The following is a 27,621-nucleotide window of genomic DNA, read 5'->3' on the forward strand; positions in this document are numbered from 1 at the left end:
CCGCCTTCCGCCGGTGCCAGCCCGTGCCTCGCACCCCGCTGAGCTCATGGCTCATGCCCCGGCTCCGGCTGTCACCGGCGCAGCTGCGGGAGCGGGCACGGGAGGGGACATTCCCGGCGGGCAGGGAGGCGACATTCCCGAATTCCCACCGGGAATTAACCGAGCATCCCGCCGACACCGGGGACGCGCCAGGCCCGCGGTGCCACCGGAGCCGGGACGGCGGGGACGTCACGCGCTGGTTTCGGTTACGCCGCCTTTTGTCCCGGTGACACCTGGCAGGTGTCGCCGCGCCCGGGTGGCACTGCCAGGCCCGGTGGGCTCAGAGCGGGGGATGGGCTGGAGACCCCTCCCCAGCTCAGCCAGGGGCAGCTCTCTGCTGGCGTTGTCACCTCCGTGACTCCGCGGTGTCGCCGAGTGTGGTGGCAGCCACCAAAGGCGGGGAAAGGGTGAAGAATCCCCCTCCCCAAAACCCAAACCACTGGGAAACAGCAGAGTGGGGGGCTCAGAGGGGGATGGGGGGGACAGGGACAGTGCTGGGGTCCAGGGGACTGAACCCCCGGAGCCCCCTCCCCAAAACACCCCCAGGGAGCAAAGGGAACGAGATTTTGGGGAAAGGGAGGTTTGGGATCAGCTGGGGAGGGTGGGAAGGGGAATTTCGGGGTGGGAAGGAGAATTTGGGGGTGGGTACGGGGGGCTCTGAGGGGGTTTTGTCCCCTGGTCCTGCCAGCCTCGTGCTGCCCACAAAGAGTGGGGGGCTGAGCACAGGAACACGGGGACCCCCCCCCCCCCAGCACCGAACCCCCCAAAAATCCCCCCAAAAAGCTGCGGGGGCTGAAGGCAGCGGCTGAAACCCCCCCCACCCTCCTCCTCCTCTTCCTCCTCCTCCTGCTGCTGCTGCTGGTGGGGCTGGATGCAGGGATGGGGATGCAGGGATGGGGATGAGGATGGGGATGGGGTTGTCATGGCAACCCTGCATCCAGCCTCAGCCTCGGCGCTGCCGCAGCGCCTCCACCCCACCCCGACCCCCTCCAACCCCCCTGGTGACACCCTGGACCCCCCCCAAAAAACCCCCCAACCCCTCTCTCATTATCAACTCCAACCCCTCCCACCCTTAAAAAAAAAAAAAAAATCAATTTCCCACCTCAAACGCTGAGCCCAACCCATCCTTTTCCATCCCCTCCCCAAAATAATAAAATAATAAAAAAATTAATCAAAAATATTTTTAAAAAACCAACAAAGATCCACTGGGAATGATCCTTTTTAATGCTCATTTTCCACACATTTGCCAAACGGGAACGTGGCGTGCAAGACGGGGAGTGTGCGCCGGTGGCCACGGGCAGGGGCTGGAATTTGGGGTGAGGGGAGCAAAGAGGGGGGGTCACAACCACCCCACCCACCCAAAAAACTCACCCCCATCAACCTCCAAACCTTCCAGCTGAGAAAAAAAAAATATATAAAGCACTAAAGGTGAAACATTCAGTGCCCCCTCCCCAACACGTAGGACGATACAATCAAAGGTAAAAGCCCCCAGGGGCGTTAATGGAGGAGGGGGGAATAAAGATAAATAACCCCCCCCTCCCCTCAAATATGCAACAACAACAACAAAAAAAAGGTTTGGTTTCTTCATTTCTTCAGTTTTCACCGGTTTTTTGTCTTTTTTTTTTTTTTGTTTTGTTTTATCTTAAAAAGTCATTACAAAAAGAGCCATCGAGGAGCCTCCTACAAAAACTGGTTAGTGTTTGTCCCGGGGGGGGGGGAATTTGGGGGTGGGGGTGTCACATTCTGTGTCCCCCCCCTCCTCTCAACCCCACCCTGACCCCCCTTTGGTGCTCTCCACTCATAAAATTGCACGTGAGGTTTGGTTTTCAACAGTTTTCGGCAGCTCCTGGGGGTGGGGGTGGTTTTTGGGGGGCTGCTTTCCACTCCCCCCCCCCTCCAAAAAATGGGGGGCTGGGGGTGCCTTTGTTCAGCCCCCCCCCACACCAAAATTTTTTAGGGGAAGGGTCTTCAGTGCAGCCTGGGGGAGGAGGATGCTGCACCTGAAGGGGGGGTGGGGTTACAATCAATTTTTGGGGAGGGGAGAGGGTCACAACATTATTTTTTTTTGGGGGGGTCACAACCATTTTGGGGTGGGGCTAAAACACCAGGGACAACCCCACAGCAGCAGCCCCCCCCCCTTCAATTCTCAATTTTTTAGGACTCCCCCAAAAAAGAGACCCAGCCCTTCACCCCCCAAGGCTGAAATTTGGTGGTGGGGTGGGGGAAATTGTGACTCATTCAATGAGAGGAGGAGGAAATAAAACCCAAAAAAACACCAAAAATTTACCCTGTTCCATCGAGCTGCCCGTGGGCTCAGCACCGCTGCTGCCTGAGGTGGGGGGCACATCCTGACCCCCCCAAACCCCCCCAAAACCCCCAGCTGGTCCCTCAACCCCACTCAAAACAGTGACTGGCATGGAGGGGGTGGCACAAAGCAAAGTGTCCCCCCCTTGCTGTCCCCCTGTCCCTCCTGGGGTGGGGGGGGCTCAGAGAGGGGTGGGAGGAGGGGGAGGGACCCCGGGGGGGTGTCCCCCCCCTCAGAACTCCACCTTGCAGGCGGGGAAGGTCTCATCCTGCATGGCCACGGTGCTGTTGCTGCCCAGCACGGTGATGCCCAGCTCCTGCTGCCTCTCGTGGGTCTCCTGGTACCACTCGTGCATCACCAGAGAGTCGAAGGTGGGGATCAGTGTGACCTGAGGGGAGGGACAGGCCGCTGTCACCACCCCCCGGGATGGGAGGGGACACCCAAGGCACTTTGTCACACCCTTAGCGTCAGAAAGGGACACCCGGGACACATTGTCACCTCCCCAGCATCGGGAAAGGACACCCAAGGCACTTTGTCACCCCACTAGGAACAAGAAAGGGACACCCAGGGCACTTTGTCACCTCCCCAGTATTGGAAAGGGGCACCCAGGACAATTTGTCACCCCGCTAGGAACAAGAAAGGGCACCCAGGACACACTGTCACCTCCCTCAGCATCAGAAAGGGGCACCCAGGACACTTTGTCACCCCCCAAATACTGATAAAGGACACCCAGAGCACTTTGTCACCTTCCCAAATATTGCAAAGGAACACCCAGGACACTATGTCACCCCCCAAATATTGGAAAGGGACACCCAGGACACTTTGTCACCCCCAGTATCAGCAAGGGGCTGATCCCACCACCCCTTGTCACCCTCAAAACACTGGGAAGGGACGCCCAGGAGAATTTGTCACCACCCAAATATTGGAGAGGGGCATCCAAGACAATTTGTGACCTCCCTAGGAACAAGAAAGGGACACCCCCAAATATTGGGAAGGGGCATCCAGGGCACTTTGTCACCTCCTCAGAATTGGAAAGAGGGACCCAAGGCATTTTGTCACTCCCCCAAATATTTGAAAGGACACCCAGGACAATTTGTCACCACCCAAATATTGGAGAGGGGCACCCAAGACAATTTGTGACCTCCCTAGGAACAAGAAAGGGGCACCCCCAAATATTGGGAAGGGGCATCCAGGGCACTTTGTCACCTCTTCAACATTGGAAAGAGGGACCCAAGGCATTTTGTCACCCCCCCAAATATTGGAAAGGGACACCCAAGACAATTTGTGACCCCCCTAGGAACAAGAAAGGGGCACCCAGGGGCACCCCCAAATATTGGGAAGGGACACCCAGGACAACTTTGTCACCCCCCAGCACCACAAGGGAGCCCACCCACCCCTCCCTCCCCCAGGCTGGGGTCTCACCTGGATGTCCAGGCCCCAGTGGTGCTTCCCTGCCAGGAGGGCATCGAGCAGTGGCCGCAGCACCCCCTCCTTCAGGTGGTCATCGCCGCTGACCACGTAGCACAGCGAGCGGATCCGCCGGAAAAACTCCTCGTCCACCGTGCGGGCGCTCCAGGAGCCGGGCAGGTACGCCAGGTCCACGTAGACAGGGGGTCCCTGGGGGGCTGCAGCCCTTGTGCCTGCCAGGATGAGAGGGGGACAGAGGTGACAGCAGCCCCCAAAAACCCCCGGGTGCCACCCCTCGGTGCGCCCGGCCGTACCTGCTGGCGATGCCCGCCCGGCTCCGGCCGCCGGCCGCGCTGCGGCGCCACGGGCCGAGCCGGACGCGCCCTTCTTGTCCCCGAGGGGTGGCCTGGCCTTGTCCCCAGCGGGTTTGGGTTTGGTGGCCGAGCTGGGGACGCGAGGGGGCTCGGCTTTGGGGGCGGCGGGCGCCGAGCCCAGGCGGGACGGGGTCCTCTTCACCTTGCTGCCGGGGGGCTCCTTGCGGCCGGGGGGCAGCGAGTCGGGGTCCACCATGCAGATGCCGGGCTGGGCAGGGAGGGGACACGGGTCCTTCAGGGGGGCCGGCAGGGGGTCGCACGCCCTGGCCGCGCCGCGGGGCGGCCGCTCCGAGTCCTCGTCCGACTCCAGCCCGTCGGCCAGGATGGACGGGCAGTCCTCGGTGGCCGGAGGGAGGTCGGAGTCGGACAGGGTGGGCAGCGACTCGCTGACCGACGTGGGGGGGGTCTCGCCCGGCCGGCCCCGGGGCGGCACCAGCTCCTGGGACGGGTCACTGTCCGACAGCTCCCGCGGGCTGGCGGCGGCCGAGGGCGACCGCTCGGACTTGGGGTGCTCGAACTCGCAGGGGGACACCAGGCACAGATCCACGTCGTGCGGCGAGTCCGAGCGGCGGCCGGGCTTCCCCTCGGCCCAGGGCGGGTGGTGGCACGGCCGCAGCGGCAGCGACAGCCCCCCCTTGCCGGCCTCGGGCTCGGCCGCCTCCCCGGAGCCGCGGGATCGCCGCCCGTCCTCGGGGGGGGACTCGCTGACCGGCGGCAGCACCTGCTCGAAGGACACCGAGAGCGACTCGTCCACCTCGGTGGAGTGCGGGGAGCCCACCTCGGCCGGCAGCGAGGGCGTGGTGATGGTGGGCGACACGTCGGGGACCTCATCCTTGAAGGGGCTGAGCGACAGGCACCCCGCCTGCTTGTCCTTGCCCGCTCCGGCCGCCGGCCACGCGCTCTGCTGCCGGCCGGCGCCCGCCTCCTCCCCGCCACCCTCCACCGGCGACTGGTGGAAGGGCGTGTGGCCGGCGCTGGCCGGCCCCGAGCTGGCCGGGGACATCATCTCCAGCGTTTTCTCCTCGGAGCTGCCGCAGGCATCCTCAGCGCCGTGGTTGAGCAGCCCGGTGGGCGTCAGGTCGAAGTTGACGCTGCGGTCGCTCTTGGGGGTCCTGGCCGGGGGGGACGGGGGGCACGCGGCGCGCAGGGGGCTGCTCTCGGCCTCCTCCAGCCCGTTCTCCAGGCAGGACCCGTCCCCCGGGGGGCGCCGGTTCCCCCCGTTCTCCAGCGACGAAGGCTCCAGCTCGCTGTCGGCCGTGGCGATGCCTTCGTCCGTGGATTCCTCCTTCCTCCTCCTCTCGGCCTCCGGCAGCATCTCCTCGGGGGAGGAGGATTTGGAGCCGTCCGAGGCGCCCGGCTCCTTCCGGCTGCTCTTGGCCTTGGGTTTCTCTGGCTCTTTCTTGGGCGTGGATTTCTTGATGCTGCCGGCCTTGCCCAGGGGTTTGCGGCTCTCCGGGACCGGCGTTTTCCGGGCCGGAGCCTTGGCCGGAGCTTTGGCCTCTGCCTTGGGGTCCTTCCGCAGCGTCTCGGCCTTCGCCTCCTTCTTCACCACCTTCACCTCCTTCTTGACCTCCCCCTTGGCCTCTGCCCCCTCCTCCTTCTTTAGTGGTTTCTTCTCCTCCTTCCTGGCAATCAGCTCCTTCTTGGGCGCCGCTTTTTCCTTGTTCACCTTCGGCTTCGCGTCTCCTTTCGCCTTCTCGGTCGCTGAGTCCAGCTTGGCTCGGCCATCCTTGGCTTTCTCCTCCTCTGCCCCCATCCTGGCTGCATCCCCAGGGGGTTTTGGCTTCTCCTTGTTCCCAGCTTTCACCTCCTTCCTCTCCACCTTCACAGCCTTCTCCTTGGGCGCCGGCGCCTCCACCAAGCTCAGCTTGGAGCCCGACTTGAGGCTCTCCTTGCTCTCCGCCCTCCTCTGCTTCGGCGCCTTCTCCGCCTGCACCGTCCCCTTCAGGTCATTCTTGGTGACCACGGGCTGCTTGAGGAACTCCAGGTGCTTCACCTTCTCCAGCCCTTCCATGATTCGAGCCTGGGGCGTGCAGCCAGGGAACAGCACCCTGATGATCTTCTCGGAGCGGCTCACGGGGTGCCACACCAGCAGCACGCACACCGACGTCAGGCACTGCAGCGGCGCCTCCTGCTCCTTGGGGAACCCATTCCCCGCCCACTGCTGCAGCAGGAACTCCAGCTCCTTGCTGCCCTTCACGGGGTTCAACACGTACATATCCAACCTGCCCACTCCCATCTTCTGGAAGAGCACGGTGGGCTCGGCGCGGGCGGCGCCGTCGCGGGCCAGCAGGTTGGGTTGGATGCCCAGCCTGTCCAGGTAGTGCAGGGTCAGCGCCGCCTCGTCGCAGCTCTTGAGCACCCGCGAGTCGCCCTCGATGTCCTTCAGCCTCTCGCAGGCGTTGAGGAAGACGACGCCCAGCTCGGGGGAGATGAGGTTCTTGGCCCAGTCGCCGCTGCCCTGCGAGCTCTGCTCCTCCTCCTGCTCTGCCAGCTTCCTCTGCAGCAGGCTGTTGATGCCAGGCAGGCTGTCCGTGCCCGCGTGCGTCACCAGGATGGAGTCGATGCGGTCCAGGTGCCTCACCAGCTTCCAGAAGGAGGATTTGGGGTTGGAGCCGCCGTTCACCAGCACGTTGAAACCGTTGACGGCGAAGAAAGCCGAGTCTCCTCTCCCTCCCGGGAAGATGTAGCAGCAAGGCTTGGAGAGCTTCAGGAATCCCACCATGGTGGGGGGCTCCAGCAGGTCGAAGGGGGATTGGGGCTCCAGGGATTCAGACAGGTACTCCATGAACTCCTCCAGCCCCTCCATCTCGGGCAGGACGCAGCCGGGGTTGTAGCGCAGCTCGATGAAATCCTGCAGGTTGTGGTGCTCCAAGCCTGAGTCCCTCCACTCCCCGAAATCTGGGCAGCTGATGGTCAGCCTGGCCTTGGCCGAGGGGTCTGCAGAGCTCAGGATCTCCCCCACCTGCACAGAGGGGCAGCTTCAGGTGGGGTCACCCCCCCTGTCCCCCACTGGGATGGACCCATGGGGGTGGGAGGTGTCACACTGAACCATGGGATCCACACCTGCTGCCCGTTTTTGGGGGGATTTTGGGGTGCCAGCCCCACTCTGCTGCTGGGCAGGGTCCTGAAGGGCAGGGGGCTCCCAAAGAAGGGGCTTTCCCTGACCCCCTCCCATCCCAGCTGTGGCTCCCCCCAGGCCTGGAGGTGAGGATCTGCACCCCTCAATTCACAGAATCTTCCCCCCAGCATCCCTCAGGATCTGTCCCCTAAACTCCCAGTATTTGTGATCCCAGATCCCCAGATCTACTTCCCCAAAATTCCCAAGATTTGTGCTCCCCTAAATCCCCAATGTCTGCCCACTGAATTCCCAAGATTTGTGCTCCCAGATCCCCATGATCTGCCTCACTTAAATTCCCAAGATCTGTGCCTTCAGACTCCCAGGATCTGCCCCATTAAACTCCCAGGACCTGCCCCATTAAACTCCCAGGACCTGCCCCCTAAATCTCCAGCATTTGCACCCATAAATCCACAGGGTTTGAACCCCTAAATCCACAGGATCTGCCCCACCAAATTCCCAAGATTTGTGCTTTCACACCCCCAGGATCTGCCCCCCCTAAACTCCCAGGACCTGCCCCCTAAATCTCCAGCATCTGCACCCCTAAATCTCCAGGATCTGTCCCTGCTAAATCCCCAGGATCTGCCCCATTAAACTCCCAGAACCTGCCCCCTAAATCCCCATCATCTGCACCCCTAAATTCCCATCACCTGCACCCCTAAATCTCCAGGATCTGCCCCCTAAATCCCCAGGATCCATCCCACCAAACTGCCAGGACCTGCCCCCTAAATCCCCCCCTGCGAGGATGGGGGAGAACATCGCCTCCCCAAGGACCCTCCAGCTGCTCCAGCTCTGACCCACACGGGGGGAAAACCAAAAAAACCAACTCCTCCCCGTGCCCCTTTGTGCCCCTTGGTGCCCCAGCATCTGCACCCCTAAATCCACAGGGTTTGAACCCCTAAATCCCCAGGACCTGCCCCCTAAATCCCCCCCTAAATCCCCCCCCTGCGAGGATGGGGGAGAACATCGCCTCCCCAAGGACCCTCCAGCTGCTCCAGCTCTGACCCAAACGGGGGGAAAACCAAAAAACCAACCCCTCCCCGTGCCCCTTTGTGCCCCTTGGTGCCCCAGCATCTGCACCCCTAAATCCACAGGGTTTGAACCCCTAAATCCATAGGGTTTGAACCCCTAAATCCCCATGACCTGCCCCCTAAATCCCCCCCTAAATCCCCCCCTGCGAGGATGGGGGAGAACATCGCCTCCCCAAGGACCCTCCAGCTGCTCCAGCTCTGACCCACACGGGGGGAAAACCAAAAAACCAACCCCTCCCCGTGCCCCTTTGTGCTCCTTGGTGCCCCAGCATCTGCACCCCTAAATCCACAGGGTTTGAACCCCTAAATCCCCCCCTAAATCCCCACCTTGCGAGGACGGTGGATAACATCACCTCCCCAAGGACCCTCCAGCTGCTCCAGCTCTGACCCACACGAGGGGAAAACCAAAAAACCAACCCCCTCCCCGTGCCCCTTTGTGCCCCTTGGTGCCCCAGCATCTGCACCCCTATATCCACAGGGTTTGAACCCCTAAATCCACAGGGTTTGAACCCCTAAATCCCCCCCTAAATCCCCCCCTGCGAGGACGGTGGAGAACATCGCCTCCCCAAGGACCCTCCAGCTGCTCCAGCTCTGACCCACACGAGGGGAAAACCAAAAAACCAACCCCTCCCCGTGCCCCTTTGTGCCCCTTGGTGCCCCTTTGTCCCCCCCTGTGCCCCTCCCCACCTCCTTGTCCGTGAAGATCTGGATGAAGTCCCGCAGGGAGAAGCAGCCGGTCTGCAGCATCAGCTCCCCGGTGCCCTCCACGCACGGCCCCGCAAACACCAGCAGCTTGTGCTGGGACACGTCTGTGATCAGGGTCCTCAGCTGGCACAGAGAGGGGACATCAGAGGGGACAAGGTGGGGACAACACCAGGATCCATCCTGCACTTGTTTGGGGTGGGGGGTTCTAACTTTGGGGTGGCCCCCGAGGTAGATTCAGCTTCTCAGTTAGCCAGGAATGAGATTTTGGGAGTTGGTGTAGAGGTTCTGAAAGTAGCTTTATTTTATTAAAATTTTATTATTATTTCTTTGAATATTTATTATTATTTATTTCCTTGAATATTTATTGTTATTTATTTCTTTGAATATTTATTATTGTTTATTTCTTTGAATATTTATTATTTATTTCTTTCACCAGCAAAATCCTGACACACAGCACAGCAAAAGGTTTTTACAGAGTTTAGAGAGGTTAAAACTCTAACCAGTAAATTTATAAGTTGAGAACAATCATTTTTCTAGGTGAAAAAAGAGCAAACATCTGGTAAAGACCAATAGAAATCCTAAATGATAACAGGGGTTCCAGCAGTGGGGGAATATTCCCATTGTCTCAAGGTGTGAGATTTTGGGAGTTGCTGTAGAGGTTCTAAAGGTAACTTCACTTCTTTAAATATTTATTATTATTTATTTGAATACTCTGTATTATTTATTTATTTGAATATTTATTTTTATTTATTTATTTGAATATTTATTATTTATTTCTTCTAACAGCAAAATCTGGACACACAACACAGCAAAAGGTTTTTATAGAGTTTACAAAGATAAAACCTTTAACCACTAAAATTATAAATTGAGAACTATCCAATCATTTTTCTAGCTGAGAAAAATAAAGTAAAAAATCTAGTAAAGCCCAATAGAAATCCTAAATGATAACAGGGGTTCCAGCAGTGGGGGAACATTCCCTTTTTCTCAGGAATGAGAAACCAGGGGAGCTGCATCACCCACACACCCCAGGGAGAGAATTCCCAGCTCACCTCGTCACACAGGGATTTATCTGAAGGGTTGAGCAGCACCAGAGTCTCCAGCACATCCCCACGGTGGTGGAGGGTCCTTTGGCCTGTGGGACCAAGGTGTGACAACCCCAAAAACCCCCAAATTCACCCCAAAAACCCCCAAATTCACCCCAAAATCAGGGACGCCACACACCGAGTGAAACATCCCCAAATCCTTCCACGGGGAGAGGATGGAAAAGGAAAGAGCAGAGACACCCCCAAACCTCCAGGGGGATTTTTGGGGGGTTGATTTCCCTCTCCAAGCAGGGAAACACCCCCAGCCAAGGGGCTGGAGCAGCTCAGGCTCCACCTTCCCCCTCCCATCCCATTGATCCCATCCCATTGATCCCATCCCATCCCACTGATCCCATCCCATCCCATCCCATCCCAACCCATCCCATCCCATCCCATCCCATCCCATCCCATCCCATCCCATCCCATCCCATCCCATTGATCCCATCCCATTGATCCCATCCCATTCCATTGATCCCATTCCATTGATCCCATCCCATCCCATCGATCCCATCCCATCCCATTGATCCCATTCCATTGATTCCATCCCATCCCATCCCATCCCATTATCCCATCCCATCCCATTGATCCCATTGATCCCATTGATCCCATCCCATTGATCCCATCCCATTGATCCCATCCCATCCCATTGATCCCATTCCATTGATTCCATCCCATCCCATCCCATCCCATTATCCCATCCCATCCCATCCCATCCCATCCCATTGATCCCATTGATCCCATCCCATTGATCCCATCCCATTGATCCCATCCCATTGATCCCATCCCATTGATCCCATCCCATTATCCCATCCCATCCCATCCCATTGATCCCATCCCATCCCATCCCATCCCATCCCTGCATGGAAAATCCCAAGGAAGTGGCTCCTCACGTGGGGATCACGGGGTTTGGAGGGGGGGTGGGGCACAAAGCTGGGCTTGTTCCCAAAAAATCTGGGAGGAGGGAATGGGGAGGGGGCGTGTCTGATCACCAACCCCCCTTCCCACCACCCCCCAGATTCCAGGAGAGGTTTTTTTCCTGTTTTTATCCCATATTCTCTCTGGTTTTATCACATATTTTCCTTGGCTGTATCCCATTTTTTTTTTTCTGTTTTTATCCCATATTTTCCTTGGCTTTATTCCATATTTTTCCTTTTTTTAATCCCATATTTTCCTTGGCTTTATCCCTTATTTTTCCTTTTTTTAATCCCGTATTTTTCCTTGTTTTTATCCCATATTTGCCCTGCTTTCATCCCATATTTTCCCAGCTTCTATCCCATACTTTCCTTGTTTTTATCCCATATTTCCCTGCTTTTATGCCATATTTCTCCTGGTTTTATCCCATATTTTTCCTCTTTTTATCTCATACTTTCCCTGTTTTTATCCCGTATTTGCCCAGCTTTCATCCCATACTATCCTTCTTTTTATCCCATATTTGCCCTACTCTTATCCCACATTTCCCCTACTTTTATCCCATATTTTCCCTGTTTTTATCCCATATTTCCCCTACTCTTATCCCATATTTTCCTTGCTTTTATCCCACATTTCCCCTGCTTTTATCCCGTATTTCCCCTACTCTTATCCCATATTTTCCCTGCTTTTATCCCACATTCCCCCTACTTTTATCCCACATTTCCCCTACTTTTATCCCACATTTCCCCTGCTGTTATCCCACATTTCCCCTGCTGTTATCCCACATTTCCCCTGCTGTTATCCCACATTTTCCCTGCTGTTATCCCACATTTTCCCTGCTGTTATCCCACATTTCCCCTGCTTTTATCCCACATTTCCCCTGCTGTTATCCCACATTTCCCCTGCTGTTATCCCACATTTCCCCTGCTGTTATCCCACATTTTCCCTGCTGTTATCCCACATTTTACCCTTCACAATGCTGGAGAAGGTGGCTGAGTGTCGAGACACAAAGAGCTTCAGCTGCTCATCCAGGTTGCAGGAGGTCAGGTCGATGTCCCACGAGCGGATCCCTGCGGATAAAAACAAAAATTTGGGATAAAAAAAAAAATTGGGATAAAAATTTAGGGGCTGGGGGCTCAGAACCCACCAACACCAGGAGCTGATCCCATAAAATCCCACCCCCTGAGGTGTTTTTGGGGTGACACCTGCCCAGGTGAGCTCCTCCTGTGTGACTCACTGCAGCTCCAGCTCTGCCAAATCCCAAAAATCCCAAACCCCCAGGGCAAGGAACAGATCAGCCAACACCTCCTGAAAGGTACTAATTAAGGAATTAAAAGATTTGGTGCTACCTGTCAGCACCACCAGGACAGGTGCAGTGCCCAAACAGCCAAAAAAAAGATTTTAGGAGCTTATTCCCAAAAAATTTGGGTGGGTCTGGGTGTTTTTGGTAACGGTCAGAGGATGGGTGGGGGATGGTGTAACCGCCCTGGGGTTGCACAAGGGTTTGGGGCCGTTTTGGGGTGGTTTGGGTGAGGTTTGGGACAGCCCCACAATGAGGGGACAATGGGAATGTCCCTCCCGTGGTGGTTTTGGGATTTGTTCCCGTTGGGATGTTCCTGAGACCCCCCACCCAAAAATCGGGGCATGGATCAGGGAGGGGTGTGGAGGTCCCAAATTGTGGGGCAGGAAAAGATGCAAATCCTGGGGATTTAGGGGGCAAGATCCTGGGGATTTAGGGGTGCAGATCCTGGGAATTTAGGGGTGCAGATCCTGGGAATTTAGAGGTGCAGATCCTGGGAATTTAGGGGTGCAGATCCTGGGAATTTAGAGGTGCAGATCCTGGGAATTTAGGGGTGCAGATCCTGGGAATTTAGAGGTGCAGATCCTGGGAATTTAGGGGTGCAGATCCTGGGAATTTAGAGGTGCAGATCCTGAGGATTTAGGGGTTCAGATCCTGGGGATTTAGGGGGTCAGATCCTGGGAGTTTAGGGGTGCAAATCTTGGGAATTTAGGGGGGCAGATCCTGGAGATTAAAGGGTGCAGATCCTGGGAAATTAGGGGTTCAGATCCTGGGAATTTAGGGGTTCAGATATTGAGGATTTAGGGGTGCAGATCCTGGGAATTTAGCGTGCAGATCCTGAGGATTTAGGGGTGCAGATTCTGGGGATTTAAGGGGGCGGATTTTGGGGATTTAGGGGTTCGTATCCTGGAAATTTAGGGATGCAGATCCTGTAGATTTAGTGGGGCAGATGCTGGGAATTTAGGAGTTCATATCCTAGGGATTTAGGGGTGTAGATCCTGGAAATTTAGGGGTGCAGATGCTGGGAATTTAGGAGTTCATATTCTCAGGATTTAGGGGTTCAGATCCTGCGGATTTAGGGGTGCAATGAAAGAAGCAGATCCTGGGGGGGTTAAATCCTGGGTGAGCAAATCCTGGAGCTCCTGGGAGAAGAAAAGAGCCCAAAATCCCGAAGAGAGAATCCATAATCCAGAGAATCCGAGCCCTGAGGATTCGGGGCAGGACAAAGGGCAGACGCTGCGATTTCCGAGGGGCAAACCCAGCGGCGGGAGAGGCGCCGATCCCGGGCAGGAAACACAGCAAATCCCGGGAATTGCGGGGCGCAATCCCTGAGAACCCAGCGCAGGAGAAGGGCAGATCCCGGCGGGCCCGAGAGCGGCGATCCCCGCCCGCGATGGGATTGCGGGCACTCGGGGCGGGTCCGCCAGCATCCCCCGCAGCATCGCGCGGTCTCACCTCGCTCCAGCTGCTGCAGGGCGGCGGCTCTGAGGCCGGGCCGGTGGCAGCCGCCGCCCACGATGGCGAGCAGCGAGAAGCGGCGAGGCCCCGCGGCCGGAGCGGCCGGAGCCGCCGCTGCCACCGGAGCCGCCGCCATCTTCGGCGCCCCCCGCCCGGCCGCTGGCCACGCCCCCTGCGTCACCGCCGGGCGGGACACGCCCAGTGATGTCACCGGCAGCCAATGGGAGGCGCCGTAGGGGAGGTGGGTGGGCGGGGCGGAGGTGGGAGAGAGGGTTCTTAAAGGGGCAACGCGTGGGGTGGGGCAGCGGGTGGGGCCCGCGCGGGGCTGGGGGTGCCGGGTGGGGGTTTGGGATCGTGAGTGGGGGATTCTGGATGGGGATTTGGGGTTCTGGATGGGGATTTGGGGTTCTGGATGGGGATTTGGGGTGCTGGGTGGGGGATTCTGGATGGGGATTTGGGGTTCTGAATGGGGATTTGGGGTTCTGGATGGGGATTTGGGGTGCTGGGTGGGGGATTCTGGATGGGGATTTGGGGTTCTGAATGGGGATTTGGGGTTCTGGATGGGGATTTGGGATCGTGAGTGGGGGATTCTGGATGGGGATTTGGGGTTCTGGATGAGGATTTGGGATCGTGAGTGGGGGATTCAGGATGGGGATTTGGGGTTCTGGATGGGGATTTGGGGTCTGGATGGGGATTCTGGATGGGGATTTGGGGTTCTGGATGGGGATTTGGGGTGCTGGGTGGGGGATTCTGGATGGGGATTTGGGGTTCTGAATGGGGATTTGGGGTTCTGGATGGGGATTTGGGATCGTGAGTGGGGGATTCTGGATGGGGATTTGGGGTTCTGGATGGGGATTTGGGGTTCTGGATGAGGATTTGGGATCGTGAGTGGGGGATTCTGGATGGGGATTTGGGGTTCTGAATGGGGATTTGGGGTTCTGAATCGGGATTTGGGGTTCTGAATGGGGATTTGGGATGGGCATTTGGGATTCTGAATGAGGATTTGGAATGGGTGTTTGGGATTCTGAATGAGAATTTGGGATCCTCAATGGGGATGGGGAATTGGGATTCTGGATGAGGATTTGGGATTCTGAATGGGAATTTGGGATGGGCATTTGGGATTCTGAATGAGGATTTGGGATTCTCAGTGAGGATTCTGGATGGGGAATTGGGATTCTGAATAGGGATTCTGGATTAGGATTTGGGATTCTGGATAGGGATTCTGGATGAGGATTTGGGATTCTGAATGGGAATTTGAGATGGGCATTTGGAATTCTTAATGAGGATTTGGAATTGGCATTCGGGATTCTCAATGGGGATTCTGGATGGGGAATTGGGGTTCTGGATGAGGATTTGGGATTCTGATTGGGTATTTGGGATGGGCATTTCGGATTCTGAATGGGAATTTGGGATGGCCATTTGGGATTCTGAATGAGGATTTGGGATTCTGGCTGGGGATGCGGCTGGGCCGGGCAGTGCGAGCCGCGCCCGCCCCGCCGCCCGCGGATCCTCCGTCCATCCCCTCCAGCGGCTCGGGAACCCGCGGTGCCGCGACCACGCGAGGATCCAGGACTCGGCTCCCTGCCCGTCCCCGCAGCGTTCCCATTCCAGCTTCCCACAGCGGGATGAGATTCCCACTCCGTCCCTCATCAGATTCCCGAAGCCGCAGCAGGATGGGATCCCCCCACCCAGCGGCGGAGGGGTCTGGGTACCTCAAAACCCCCCAAAAAGCAGACGAGACGCGTGGATCCAATGGTTTAATGTGGATCCAATGGTTCAGTGTGTCCCTGGACACCGCCAGCCCCAGGGCCAGGGCACCGCGGGGGCTGTGCGGGTCCACCCCGGGGCGGGGAGGGGGCACCCTCCGCGGGTGGCAGCTGGTGTCCCTCGGTGTCCCCTGGTGTCCCTCGGTGTCCCCCGGTGTCCCCGCTCCCTCAGGAGCATTTGAGGATGAAGAGGTTGCAGGAGGTGCCGCGGGGGCAGCTGCAGAGTTTCCCGATGCGCGCCCCCCGCCTCACCGCGCACGGTTCCCGGGGCTCGCACTGCGGGGGGCACCGTCAGAGCTGGACCCCCACTAAAGGGGGGGGGGGGGGTTCGGGGTCCCCCTGAACCCCCCAGGCCCAGCCCCAGCCGCCCCCCGGCCCCGCCGTACCCAGGGCACCCAGCTCAGCCTCTTCTCCAGCGCCGGTGGCTCCCGCGTCCCCAGTTTATCCAGCAGCTCCTGGAGCACCCCCACCTGCCACGGGGACACCCCGAGTTCCCGGGACACCCAAGAGCTCCGGAGGGTCACCCCGAGTCTCTGGGGACATCCAGGGGCTCTGGATCTGTCACCCCGAGTCCCCAAAAACGTCCAGGAACTCCAGATCCGTCTCACCCCGAATCCCTCAGCACATCCAGGGGCTCTGAATCTGTCACTCCGAATTCCCGGGACACCCAGGGGCTCTGGATCTGTCACTCCGAATTCCCGGGACACCCAGGGGCTCTGGATCTGTCACCCCGAGTCCCCCCAAGGCTCCTGCCCCATCCCCACCCTGTTCCTGGCTCATCCCGGCCAGGGTCGGGGGGTTCGGGGTTTGTTCTTAGGGTGCCTCCCACTGCCGGGCGCGGCCTCACGTCCCCCCTCCGGTCCCCACCACCCTCCCTGTAACCGAGCCAGAGCTCAGGACGGAACAGGGAAGGAGAAAACAACCAAAATTCCCCAAACCAGCGATGCCCGCGTGCTGCGGGATGTCCCCAGTGCGAGGAGCCGACAGCAGCAGCACAAAACCAGCGGAGGGGTCTCGGTTTACCCTCCCCAATTCCCCAGGAACCCCCTAGAACCGGCTCCAACATCCCAAAATACCCCAAAACTGCACGGGGGGTGCTGGGGACCCCCCACCCCCCTCTCCCAGCCCCTTACCAGCTCCGTCTCCTCCCGGCTGTGGCCGGGCGGGCTCGGGGGGGGCCGGAGCTCCGGTACCGGTTCGGGGGTGCCGAGCAGGATGAGGCCGGAGCCCAGCAGGCAGAGCAGGCAGAGCCGAGCGTTGTCCATGTCCCCGCTGCCGCCTGAGCCCCTGGATGCTCCGGGATGTGCCAGGCTCGGCTTTATACCCCCCCCTCAGCCACCCCCAAACACGCGGTGACGCAGACGGGGCACCTGTGTCCCCCCAAACCGCGGCACCGTCACCGGGCTGGAGGGGGGACACAGCATCCCTGGGGACACAGGTGCCACCAGGCATGGACGTCAGCACCGTGGGCAGGCGGGGACCCCCGGTGACCCCCCCGGGCCGCAGCCGCTGCCAATTCCCTGAGCAAACACGGGGCTCAGCGTCCGTCCGGACACGGCACAGACGGGGGGGCACAAGGGGTGACAAATGGCTTTATTGGAAAGGGGGGGACAGGCGGGGGGGGCAGACAGGGGGACACAGGGAGCTGCAGCTCTGCTGTCCCACAGCCCTCCCAGGCTCTCCAGAATCTCAGCGCGGGTCTCCAGTCCCGTTCCTGTCTGGTTCCTTCATGTCCTACAACGCTCAGGGGGTCCCCAAACCCCTCCAGGATGCCCTCAGACAGCGCCCCCCGTTCCGCTCTGCTCCCAGGGGATCCCCCAGTCTCACTGCATCCCCGTGGGGTCCCCCCTGTCCCGCTGCCATCCCAGGTCCTGTCCCAGCCGTCAGCGTCACAGCCGAGCATCTTCATCTTCATCTTCATCTTCATCTTCATCTTCCCCCTCCTCCTCCTCGTTGGAGGTTTGGGGGTCCAAGGGGAGAACCCCACAGAAACCGGGACGAGAAGGGCGGCGGGATAGGACCGGGGGCACCGGCGGGACCGAAGCGCGGAGAACCCCGAGCCCCCCTCCGGTGGCTCCTGCTCCAGCCCGGTTTCGGCTGCCCCCACTCGGTCCGGTCCCGGTTCGGTTGCCCTCAGCCCGGTTTAGTGACCCCCAGCCCGGCCCCAGTCGGGTCTCAGCCCCCGGCCTCATTCCGTCCCGGTCCCGGTCCCGGTCCCGGTCCCGGTCCCGGTCCCGGTCCCGGTCCCGGTCCCGGTTGGGCGGTGCCGCGCCCCGCCCACACCCGAGGCTCCGCCCACACCCCGAGGCCCCGCCCACCCAAGGCCACGAAGCTTTTTGGTTAATGTAGTCCCCGCTTAATGGCGCTGGAAGGGCGGGGCGCCCCAGGACTACATTTCCCACAAGGCTTCGCGGCGGGAGCAGTGAGAGGGCGGAGCCAGCGCCGCCTGCTGGCTCGGAGGAGTCAGAGCGGGAGCGCGGCCATCGCTGCGATGAGTGGGGCGGGGGGACACGGGGGGCGCTCAGCGGGGACAGCGATAGGGGCCGGGGGACAGCGATAGGGGCCGGGGGACAGCGATAGGGGCCGGGGGACAGCGGGGACACGCACAGAGCGCCAGCACCGCCGTGGGCAGGCGGCAGCGTGGGAATCACGGCTCAGAGAGACGCGGCCGAGGGAAACTGAGGCACGGCGTGGGCACCTCCCGCGACCCCACGGCCGTTCACGCACCGGCCCGGCCCTGCAGCTGTGGGACCCGGGGGCCGAGATGAGGCGACACCGGTGTGCCCAGCCCCGGGACAAGCGCGGGACAGCGGGGCCGTGTCCCCGGCAGGTGGCGGCCGCCGCCCGCCCGCAGCTCGGAGCTCCCCGCGTGTCCCCGTTTCCCCCGGCTCGGAGCGCACCGGCCCCTCCCGCCCCCGGCTGCGGGTCCCGCTGCGCGGACCGAGCCTCCCCCGCGCCCCGGTGCGTGAATTGCCGCCCCCCGGTGCAGCCCCCGCTCCACCGACAGAGCCCCGGTGCACGAACTGACCCCCGGTGCCGCCCCCGACCCATGGAGCGACCCCGCCGGGCAGCTCCCGGTGCACGGACCGACCCCCGGTGCATGCACAGACCCTCGGTGCAGCCCCCGACCCACGGACCGACCCCTCTGTGCAGACCCTGGTGCACGGACCGACCCCTGGAGAAATCCCGGGTCCCACAAACTGACCCCCCGGTGCACCGACCGACCCCGGGAGCGACTCTCGCTGCAAGAATCGACTCCCGGAGCGGACCCCTGTCCCACGGACCGACCCCCGGTGCAGGAACGGACCCCCCTGTGCAGTCCCCGGTACACGGATCACCCACGGTGCAGCCCCTGGTGCACGAACTGACACCCGGTGCAGCCCCCGGTGCAAGAACGGACCCCCCTGTACAGTCCCCGGTACACGGACCAACCCACGGAGCGACCCCCGCAGCAACCCCCGGTGACAGAGATCACCTCCCGTGTACCGACTGACCCCAGGAGCGACCCCCGGTGCAGGAACCGGACCTCGGTGCAGCCCCCGGTGCAAGGAACAACCCACGGAGCGACCCCCGGTGCGCGAAAAGGACCCCCTTGTGCAGCCCCCGTTGCACGAACCGACCCCCGGTGAAACCCCCTGTGCATGGAGCGACCCCCGTGCACTGACCCACCCCCGGAGCGATCCCCAGCGCGACCCGCGGTGCACGAACGGACCCCCCTGTACAGTCCCCGGTGCACGAACCGACCCCCGGTGCACAGACCCCCCCCGTTTCCCCCGGTGCCGCCGCCCCGCCGGTCCCACGCACTTTCCCGCTCGGGGGGGGCGCAGTTTCAGGGCGGGGGTTTCCCCCTCGCTCTCTCCAATCCCCCCCCGCGTTTCTCCCCACGTGGGCCCCGCCGGCGGCGCCCAATCAGCGCCGCGCCCGTGGGCGGCTGCGCCAATGAGCGAGGCGGGGGCGCCACGCGAGGCCCCGCCCCACGGAGGGAGCCGATAAAAGGCGGCGCGGGGCGCGGCAGAGCCACAGAGCGACCGTGTCGGAGCAGCGAGCGGAGCGAGCAAGGGAATCGCGATAGCGCCGCGATATTTTTGCCATATCCGCGTGATAGCCGCGTTCAGGATTATTGCACTTGGAATTTGCTTTCTTCTCCTGGGGATTATAATCGCACCATGACCCTGGAGGAGCTGGTGCCTTGCGACAGCAGCAAGTAAGTGTCGGGGAGCTCGGGGCGTTCGGCGGGCGGTTCCGTGCGCGTCGCCGTCGGCGCTCACCGGCTCTGCCGTTCCTCCCGACAGGATGCAGGCGGTGAGCGAGGCGGTGGAGCGGGTGCTGGTGGCGGCGCAGCGGCAGGACCGGCTCACCGTGGGGGTCTACGAGTCGGCCAAGCTGATGAATGTGTGAGTATCGCGATATGGCTCTGTCGGGGGGGTCCGGCTCGCGTGGGGGGGGGTTCATCCCGCCTGCCTTTTAGCAGGAGTGTTTTACGGGGGGGGGTGGCCAGGCAGAATTTGGGCGATTTGTCGCATATTCTTATCGCGACAGGGGGGTGGCAGCTCCGCGGGAGGGGGGTCTGCTATCCCGAGCTCTCCCGGTCGCCGCTCACCCTCCGCGCCCCCGCAGGGACCCCGACAGCGTGGTGCTGTGCGTGCTGGCCACCGACCAGGAGGACGAAGGCGACATCGCCCTGCAGATCCACTTCACGCTGATCCAGGCGTTCTGTTGCGACAACGACATCCACATCCTGCGGGTGTCGGGCATGCAGCGCCTCGCTGCCATCCTGGGCGAGCCCGAGGCGGGCTCCGAGCCCCGCGACCTGCACTGTCTGCTGGTCACGGTGAGCGCGGGGGGACGCGCGGTGGCCCCGTGACTCCGCGGTGGCCGGGGGGGTGACAGGGGTGGCTTGGGGACACGTGTCGCGGCGATGGTGGCACTAACCTCGTGCTCGTGCTCCTGCTCCCCCCAGAACTCGCACACGGACGCTTGGAAGAGTCAGGGCTTGGCGGAGGTGGCGAGTTACTGCGCCGAGAGTCGCGACAGGAACCAGTGGGTGCCTTTCGTGTGTCTGCAGGAGCGCTGAGCCCTTCCCGGCCTGGACTTGAAGGGTTAAAAACCTTAAAAAAATTCAAGCAGCAGGAAAAAAAAAAAAAAAAGGAGAAACAGCCAGTTCCAACCCACAATCCCCAAAACCCACCGATTTTATTTTTCTTTTGAACCGGAGAGGAGGAAGGGGGAGCGCGGCCGCTGCGGTGGGAACGGAGGGCGCCGTGCCGAGCCCGGGTGGCCACTGGCCGGAGCCCGGGTGGCCACTGGCCGGAGCCCGGGTGGCCACTGGCCGGAGCCCGGGTGGCCACTGGCCGGAGCCGCTGGACACTGGCCGGAGCCGCTGGACACTGGCCGTGCTGGCCCGTGGGCCGGAGTGGGGAGCCCCGGCGGGCGCTGCGGAGCGCGGGGGTGACCCCGGAGCTGGACACTGTCGCGATTTTTGGCAGCTGGGACCTGATGGAGGCGAGGACTGCAGAGGGCTGGATTTTTTAATTTTTATTTTTGTTGCAAAAACTGCTTTTTCCAAGGAATTACCGACGTCTGCACACATGGACTTGCACCCCCCCCGGGTGCTGCTTTTGCACTTGGACACCCCGAGCTGAACCTTTTCCAGAGTTTATTCTTCTACCGAGCGAGGAACTAAATTTATTTGCAATAAAATGTCTGACGTTAGTGGTGTTTGCTCTTCCCTCTGCGCTGCTGGAGCCGTTCCCACGGGAGCCGGATCGGGATCGGCGCCTCCTGGGTGGGTTTTGGGTTTTGGGGTGGGCTCCACCTCCCCTGGGGCCCTTTTACAGAGCCGGGGGTTCCCCCCGTGTGTGGCCTCTGCTGCTGGAGGAGGAGAAATTCCCACCCCACCCTTCTCTGGAAAAGGGTTTTTCAATAGAAACACCCACGGGGAGCCTTGAGCACTGTGGGAAACTGAGGCACGACCCCCCCTGTGGAGTTTCCCCCACCCCCGCAGAAACCGCGGCCGTGGGAAGCGGGCCCGGGGCTGCCCGTGGGGGGTGGGGGGACCCCGGGAATCCCCTCCCCCACCGCGGGGGGATTCCCTCTGTCCCACCGGGGTGGGGACAAGGAGAGGGGGAAGCCCGAGGGCTCCGGGGAAAGTGGGGCGGGTGTGGGGTCCCCCCTTTGTGGGCAGTTCGGGGGGTGCAGCCCCGAGCCGGAGCTCGCCCTGCCCCGTGTCACCCGAGGGGACCCCGGGAGCGGAGCCAGGACGGTGCTGCCCGGCTGGGACGCGATGTCCGGCTGGGCAGGGACACAGGGACAAGGCTGGGGACACGGTGGCCATGGCAGAGTGTCCCTGTCCCCGTGCCTTGGGGACGCGCCCTTTGCCCTCCTTTGGGGTTTTGTTTGCGGGAGAAACTGAGGCAGAACGCGGCGCGCGACTGAGGCCACCGTGTCCTGGGGGTGACAACACCCAAAATGCGACACCCCCCCATGTCCCCCAGCTCGGGGTGGGGGTCTCGCTGTTCCCGGGGATCCCCCAGGGAAAGCGCCGGGGGCGGCTGAGGCTGCCCCGACTCGTTTCACTGCTGAGGCAGCGCGGTCACGAGCCCATTCCTGTCGCCGCTGTCACCGCCGCTGTGCCACTCGTGTGACCGGTGTGTCACACCGCCCTGTGTCACGGGGGAGGGAGGGGTGACAGCATCGCCCGGCCCCCCAACATCCCCCCCTCGCACCCGCAGGACACCCCCGGTGCAGCCCCCCCGCACCCCGAGCTCGCCCACCCACGACAGGGTCACGCACCCACAGTGTCCCTGTGTCCCCCCCAGGGACACCCCCAGAGCCCAGGAACCCCCCAAAGACCCCCTCAAAATAGCAGCTGGGAACCCCCGGAGTTCAGGAACCCCCCCAGGGACACCAAAGTCCAAAGAGGGGGGACAATGGGACCCCCCCAGCCCTGGAGCCGCCCCTGCCCCTCCCAGCTCCCCAACAGGGCTGGGGGTTTGGGGAGGGGTCCCTGATTCACCCCCACCCTCCCAGCGCCGGGAAAAGCAACCCAGGGCTGGGAATGGGGGTCCTGGGGACCCCCCGTGCACCGACATAATTAAACACCGGGCGATAATTAGGTGATTAATAAATAATGAGGAGGTCACCCCCCCCCCATAAAAGCTGAAACGGGGGGAAGGTTTTTTTTGGGGGGGAACGCAGCTGCCACGGCGGGGTGACAGCGGGTGGGTGACACGGGGGGGGTGACACGGGGGGGTTTGGGTTCGTGGGGGTGACAGCGGGGGGGTGACACGGGGGGGGTGACACGGGGGGGTTTGGGTTCGTGGGGGGTGACACGGGTGGGTGACTCGGGGGGGTGACACGGGGGGGTTTGGGTTCGGGGAGGTGACAACGGGGGGGTGACACGGGGGGGTGACACGGGGGGTTTGGGTTCGGGGGGGTGACAGCGGGGGGGTGACACGGGGGGGTTTTTGGGTTCGGGGGGGTGACACGGGGGGGTTTTTGGGTTCGGGGGGTGACACGGGGGGTGACACGGGGGGGTTTTTGGGTTCGGGGGGGTGACACGGGTGGGTTTGGGTTCGTGGGGGGTGACACGGGGGTGACACGGGTGGGTTTGGGTTCGTGGGGGGTGACACGGGGGGTGACACGGGGGGTTTTGGGTTCAGGGGGGTGACACGGGTGGGTTTGGGTTCGGGGGGGTGACACGGGTGGGGTGACACGGTGGGTTTTTGGGTTCGGGGGGGGTTGACACGGGGGGGTGACACGGGGGGGTTTGGGTTCGGGGGGGTGACACGGGGGGGTTTGGGTTCGGGGGGGTGACACGGGTGGGTTTGGGTTCGTGGGGGGTGACACGGGGGGGTGACACGGGGGGTGACACGGGGGGGTTTGGGTTCGGGGGGGTGACACGGGGGGGTTTGGGTTCGGGGGGGTGACACGGGTGGGTTTGGGTTCGGGGGGGTGACACGGGGGGGTTTGGGTTCGGGGGGGTGACACGGGTGGGTTTGGGTTTCGTGGGGTGGTGACACGAGGGGGGTGACACGGGGGGTGACACGGGGGGTTTGGTTCGGGGGGGTGACAAACGGGGGGGGTTTGGGTTCGGGGGGGGTGACACGGGTGGGTTTGGGTTCGGGGGGGTGACACGGGGGGGTTTGGGTTCGGGGGGGTGACACGGGGGGTGACACGGGGGGTTTGGGTTCGGGGGGGTGACACGGGGGGGTTTGGGTTCGGGGGGGTGACACGGGTGGGGTGACACGGGGGGGGTTTTTGGGTTCGGGGGGGGTGACACGGGGGGTTTGGGTTCGGGGGGGCACGCAGCCCGTCCCTGGCTCCGCGGGCAGACAGGGCAGGGCCGGAGCCGCGCCGCAGCCGCTGATTTATGAGTTTACGAGTCTGGCCCGGGCGGCTCCGGCGGCTCCTGGCCCCGGGCTCAGCCTCCACCCTGCGAGCGACACCGGCGACACAAAACCGGGGGGACACCGCCCACCCCAACCCCCCCACCACCACCACACACCGGGGCTGCGCTGCCCATCCCCACACCCCCAAAATTAGGGGAAACTGAGGCACGGAGCTGTCGCCATCCCCGTCCCGGAGCAGGAAGTCCCTCCGTGATGTCACCGCGGTGTCCCCGTTGCGTCACGGGTGTCCCCGTGTCACCCGCGTGGGGACATCGCGGGATCCTCCGCGGTGACCCCGAGGTCCCCCTGGGTCACCCGGTGCAGCCCCGGTTGCGATGCGAGGAGTTAATTAGGGAGACGGGGACTTAATTACATTTAATTAGAGCGGCAGCCAGGCTGAAAATTCCCCTGCGGAGGAGGAGGGAGGGTTATTTTTAGCCCGGTGCCACCCGGCCGGTGTCGCCTGGCGCTGGCACCGCCACCCGCTGCCACCTCCGGCACTGAATTCCCGGCACAGGAGGCGCTGAGGTGTCCCCGAGTTGGGAATTCGGGGGAATTTGGGATTCTGGGCCAGGGAGCAGGCTGGGGACAGTGATGTCCATCCCCCCGTTTTTGGGGCAGCCACTGAAAAATCCCAACAATTCCCGGCCCGCGGGAGCGGCGCATTCCAAGGATTCTCCTGCATCCCGCTGATTTTCCAGGGAAGTGGAAGCTGGTGCAGGCTGGGATCCCTTTTTTTCCCGAATAAAAAATAAAAAAAGGGAAGGATTGAAGCGCTGGGTTTGGTATTCCCGTGGTTCTGTGGGATGGAACGGCTCTGGAGATTCCCGGGAAAAAAAAAAGGGAGATTCCCAAGTGTTCCCAGGGGTGGAAAAGGGAATCCCTGAGAGTTGGGGGATTCCCAAGGGTGGGATTTCGGGGATTTCTGAGGAGCTGTGATCCCTGAGGGGCTGCAAACCTTGGGAATCTGGAATTCCCGATCCCATCCGAGCACCCAGGGGTGGGAGGGGAGATCCAGAGGGGTCAGAGCAGCTCCCAAGGGTGGGAAAAGGGAATCCCTGAGATCCAGAGGGATTCAATCCCAAAGAATCCTCAATCCCAAAGAATCCTCAATCCCAGAGAATCCTCAATCCCAGGGAATCCTCAATCCCAAAGAATCCTCAATCCCAGAGGATCCTCAATCCCAGAGAATCCTCAATCCCAGGGAATCCTCAATCCTAGAGAATCCTCAATCCCAAAGAATCCTCAATCCCAGGGAATCCTCGATTCCAGGGAATCCTCAATCCCAAAGAATCCTCAATCCCAGGGAATCCTCGATTCCAGGGAATCCTCAATCCCAGAGGATCCTCAATCCCAAAGAATCCTCAATCCCAGGGAATCCTCAATCCCAAAGAATCCTCAATCCCAGAGGATCCTCAATCCCAAAGAATCCTCAATCCCAGGGAATCCTCAATCCCAAAGAATCCTCAATCCCAAAGAATCCTCAATCCCAGAGGATCCTCAATCCCAGAGAATCCTCAATCCCAAAGAATCCTCAATCCCAAAGAATCCTCAATCCCAGAGAATCCTCAATCCCAAAGAATCCTCAATCCCAGGGAATCCTCAATCCCAAAGAATCCTCAATCCCAAAGAATCCTCAATCCCAGGGAATCCTCAATCCCAAAGAATCCTCAATCCCAGAGAATCCTCAATCCCAGAGGATCCTCAATCCCAGGGAATCCTCAATCCCAAAGAATCCTCAATCCCAGGGAATCCTCAATCCCAGAGGATCCTCAATCCCAAAGAATCCTCAATCCCAGAGAATCCTCAATCCCAGAGGATCCTCAATCCTAGAGAATCCTCAATCCCAGAGGACCCTCAATCCCAAAGAATCCTCAATCCCAGAGGGAATCCAGAATTCCCAATCCCACCCAAACATCCAGGGACGGCGTCAGAGCAGCTCCCAAGGGTGGAAAAAGAGAATTTTTGAGACTGGAAAAATTCCCAAAAGAGGGTAAAAGGGGTTTTTCAAAGGGTTTCAATCCCAGAGAATCCTCAATCCCAGAGAATCCTAAATCCCAAAGAATCCTCAATCCCAGAGAATCCTAAATCCCAAAGAGTGGGAAAAGGGAATTTTTGAGATTTGGAAGGATTCCCAAGGGGTTTCAATCCCAGAGGATCCAGAATTCCCAACCCCACCTGAACACCCAGGGATGGGATCAGGGGATCCCCCAAGGCTGGAAAAAGGAATTTTTTTAGATTGGAAGGATTCCCAAAAGAGGGGGAAAAGGGATTTTCAAGGGGTTTCAACCCCAGAGGATCCAGAATTCCTGATCCCCTGAGCTCAGCTCAGCACAGGCAGGCAGAGGAAATTTGGCAAAATGCAAATTGAGCCTTTTTTTTATTGTGTTATCCATTCACTTGGGAACAACGATTCCACGAAATATTAACCACGGTGCAAGGAGGGCTCGGGGCTATGGCACACAGGAAAAGGCAAAAATCAACAAAACAAACCCCAAAAAAAACCCAAAAAACAAAAAAACACCCCGAAAATTGCAGACAGGTGAGGAGCCTACAGCACAGACACCGAGCACTTCCTAAGGACAGTCCAGAAAAAACCTGGATTTGGCAACGAGATCAGAGTTTGGCAAATAATAATAATAATAACAATAATAATAATAATTGATGATCGTTTGAATGATAGACCAGAGAGAAAGAGAAAATGAGGAGAGCCAAGGATTCCAGGTGGGCTGGGAGTAAATGAATTATTGGGGTTTGGTTAAATAAAGTTGGATTTTTAAGGGGAGAAAAAAGAGATTTGGGAGGATCCCAAGTGGGCTGGGAGTATATTAATTATTGTGATTTTATTAAATAAATTTGGATTTTAAAGGGTTTTAAGGGGAGGAAAAAAAAAAAGATTTGGGAGGATTCCAGGTGGGCTGGGAGTAAATGAATTATTATGATTTTATAAAATGAAGTTGGATTTTTAAGGGTGGGAAAAAAGGGATTTGGGAGGATCCCAGGTGGGCTGGGAGTAAATGAATTATTGTGATTTTATAAAATGAAGTTGGATTTTTAAGGGTGGGAAAAAAGGGATTTCGGAGGATCCTTTTATTCCCAGGGAATAAATGAAATATTGTGATTTTATTAAATAAATTTGTATTTTAAGGGTTTTAAAGGGAGGGAAAAAAAAAAAAGATTTGTGAGGATCCCAGGTGGGCTGTGAGTAAATGAATTATTGTGATTTTGTTAAATCAATTTGTATTTTTAAGGGTTTTAAGGGGGTAAAAAAAGGGATTTGGAGGATCCAGAGGCTCTGGGGTGTCCTGGCTCCATCCCCCAGACAGGGAGGGGAGGGTGAGGCAGAGGGAGGAAAACTGGAACAGGAGCAATGTTTCCCTGGTTCTTTTCTTCCCAGATTTCTATTTTTGGCACTGCCTTCACCACATCCCATAAAGAAAGGCTGGACAGATCTGGGCATGTGGTTAAATCCCAAAAAAAAGGCTTTTGTGGAGCTGGGCTCCAGCTCCTCCTGCTCCCCCTTCCAGCACTTATAAAGTCTTGAAAAGTCTTTTTTTTGTGGTTTTTTTTCCCCTTTTTTTTTTTTTTTTTTTGGTGTTTCTTTTTTCTCCTTTTTTTTTTTTCTTTTTTCTTTTTTCTTTTTTAAATAAATTGATTTGGCAAATGCACTGAACAAAGTACAAGCAACTGCTGGGAATCTGCACTTCTATTTCTGCCATACAAAAACACCCAAGGGG

At 59.6% G+C, this 27,621-nt stretch overlaps 3 protein-coding genes and 2 long non-coding RNA genes across 7 annotated transcripts; 2 read left to right on the forward strand and 3 right to left on the reverse strand.

Moving 5' to 3' along the window:
• Positions 1 to 2,479: 2,479 nt before the first annotated feature.
• On the reverse strand, positions 2,480 to 13,908 carry MAP1S (microtubule associated protein 1S). The gene is made up of 7 exons (XM_079328452.1): positions 13,726 to 13,908; positions 11,939 to 12,040; positions 10,029 to 10,111; positions 8,962 to 9,102; positions 4,066 to 7,090; positions 3,767 to 3,984; positions 2,480 to 2,732 (listed from the first exon to the last, which is right to left on the reverse strand). Exons 1-7 carry the CDS (start codon positions 13,862 to 13,864, stop codon positions 2,577 to 2,579), a joined length of 3,864 nt encoding a protein of 1,287 aa, XP_079184578.1. The 5' UTR covers positions 13,865 to 13,908; the 3' UTR covers positions 2,480 to 2,576.
• Positions 13,909 to 15,635: 1,727 nt separating this feature from the next.
• LOC306813257 (cocaine- and amphetamine-regulated transcript protein-like) lies at positions 15,636 to 17,031 on the reverse strand. Its single transcript, XM_079328490.1, has 3 exons — positions 16,628 to 17,031; positions 15,881 to 15,964; positions 15,636 to 15,770 (listed from the first exon to the last, which is right to left on the reverse strand). The coding sequence occupies exons 1-3, from the start codon at positions 16,757 to 16,759 to the stop codon at positions 15,663 to 15,665; spliced, it is 324 nt and encodes a 107-aa protein (XP_079184616.1). The 5' UTR covers positions 16,760 to 17,031; the 3' UTR covers positions 15,636 to 15,662.
• A 2,475-nt stretch (positions 17,032 to 19,506) lies between these two features.
• On the forward strand, positions 19,507 to 21,206 carry GADD45B (growth arrest and DNA damage inducible beta). The gene is made up of 4 exons (XM_079328485.1): positions 19,507 to 19,698; positions 19,787 to 19,888; positions 20,112 to 20,325; positions 20,455 to 21,206. The coding sequence occupies exons 1-4, from the start codon at positions 19,661 to 19,663 to the stop codon at positions 20,566 to 20,568; spliced, it is 468 nt and encodes a 155-aa protein (XP_079184611.1). The 5' UTR covers positions 19,507 to 19,660; the 3' UTR covers positions 20,569 to 21,206.
• LOC306813261 lies at positions 20,621 to 21,459 on the reverse strand. The gene is made up of 2 exons (XR_013776957.1): positions 20,863 to 21,459; positions 20,621 to 20,797 (listed from the first exon to the last, which is right to left on the reverse strand). It is a non-coding gene; the product is annotated as an uncharacterized lncRNA (long non-coding RNA).
• Positions 21,460 to 26,136: 4,677 nt separating this feature from the next.
• Positions 26,137 to 27,525, forward strand: LOC306813263. 3 transcript variants are annotated; one of them, XR_013776961.1, is made up of 3 exons: positions 26,159 to 26,608; positions 26,798 to 26,886; positions 27,079 to 27,525. It is a non-coding gene; the product is annotated as an uncharacterized lncRNA (long non-coding RNA). The 3 variants fall into 3 exon arrangements; XR_013776960.1 differs by lacking the exon at positions 26,798 to 26,886 and having other exon boundaries at positions 26,137 to 26,608; XR_013776962.1 differs by lacking the exon at positions 26,159 to 26,608 and having other exon boundaries at positions 26,778 to 26,886.
• Positions 27,526 to 27,621: the final 96 nt, after the last annotated feature.

The sequence above is a fragment of the Erithacus rubecula genome (assembly GCF_903797595.1).
Source record: "Erithacus rubecula genome assembly, chromosome: 28".
Lineage (NCBI taxonomy): Eukaryota > Metazoa > Chordata > Aves > Passeriformes > Muscicapidae > Erithacus > Erithacus rubecula.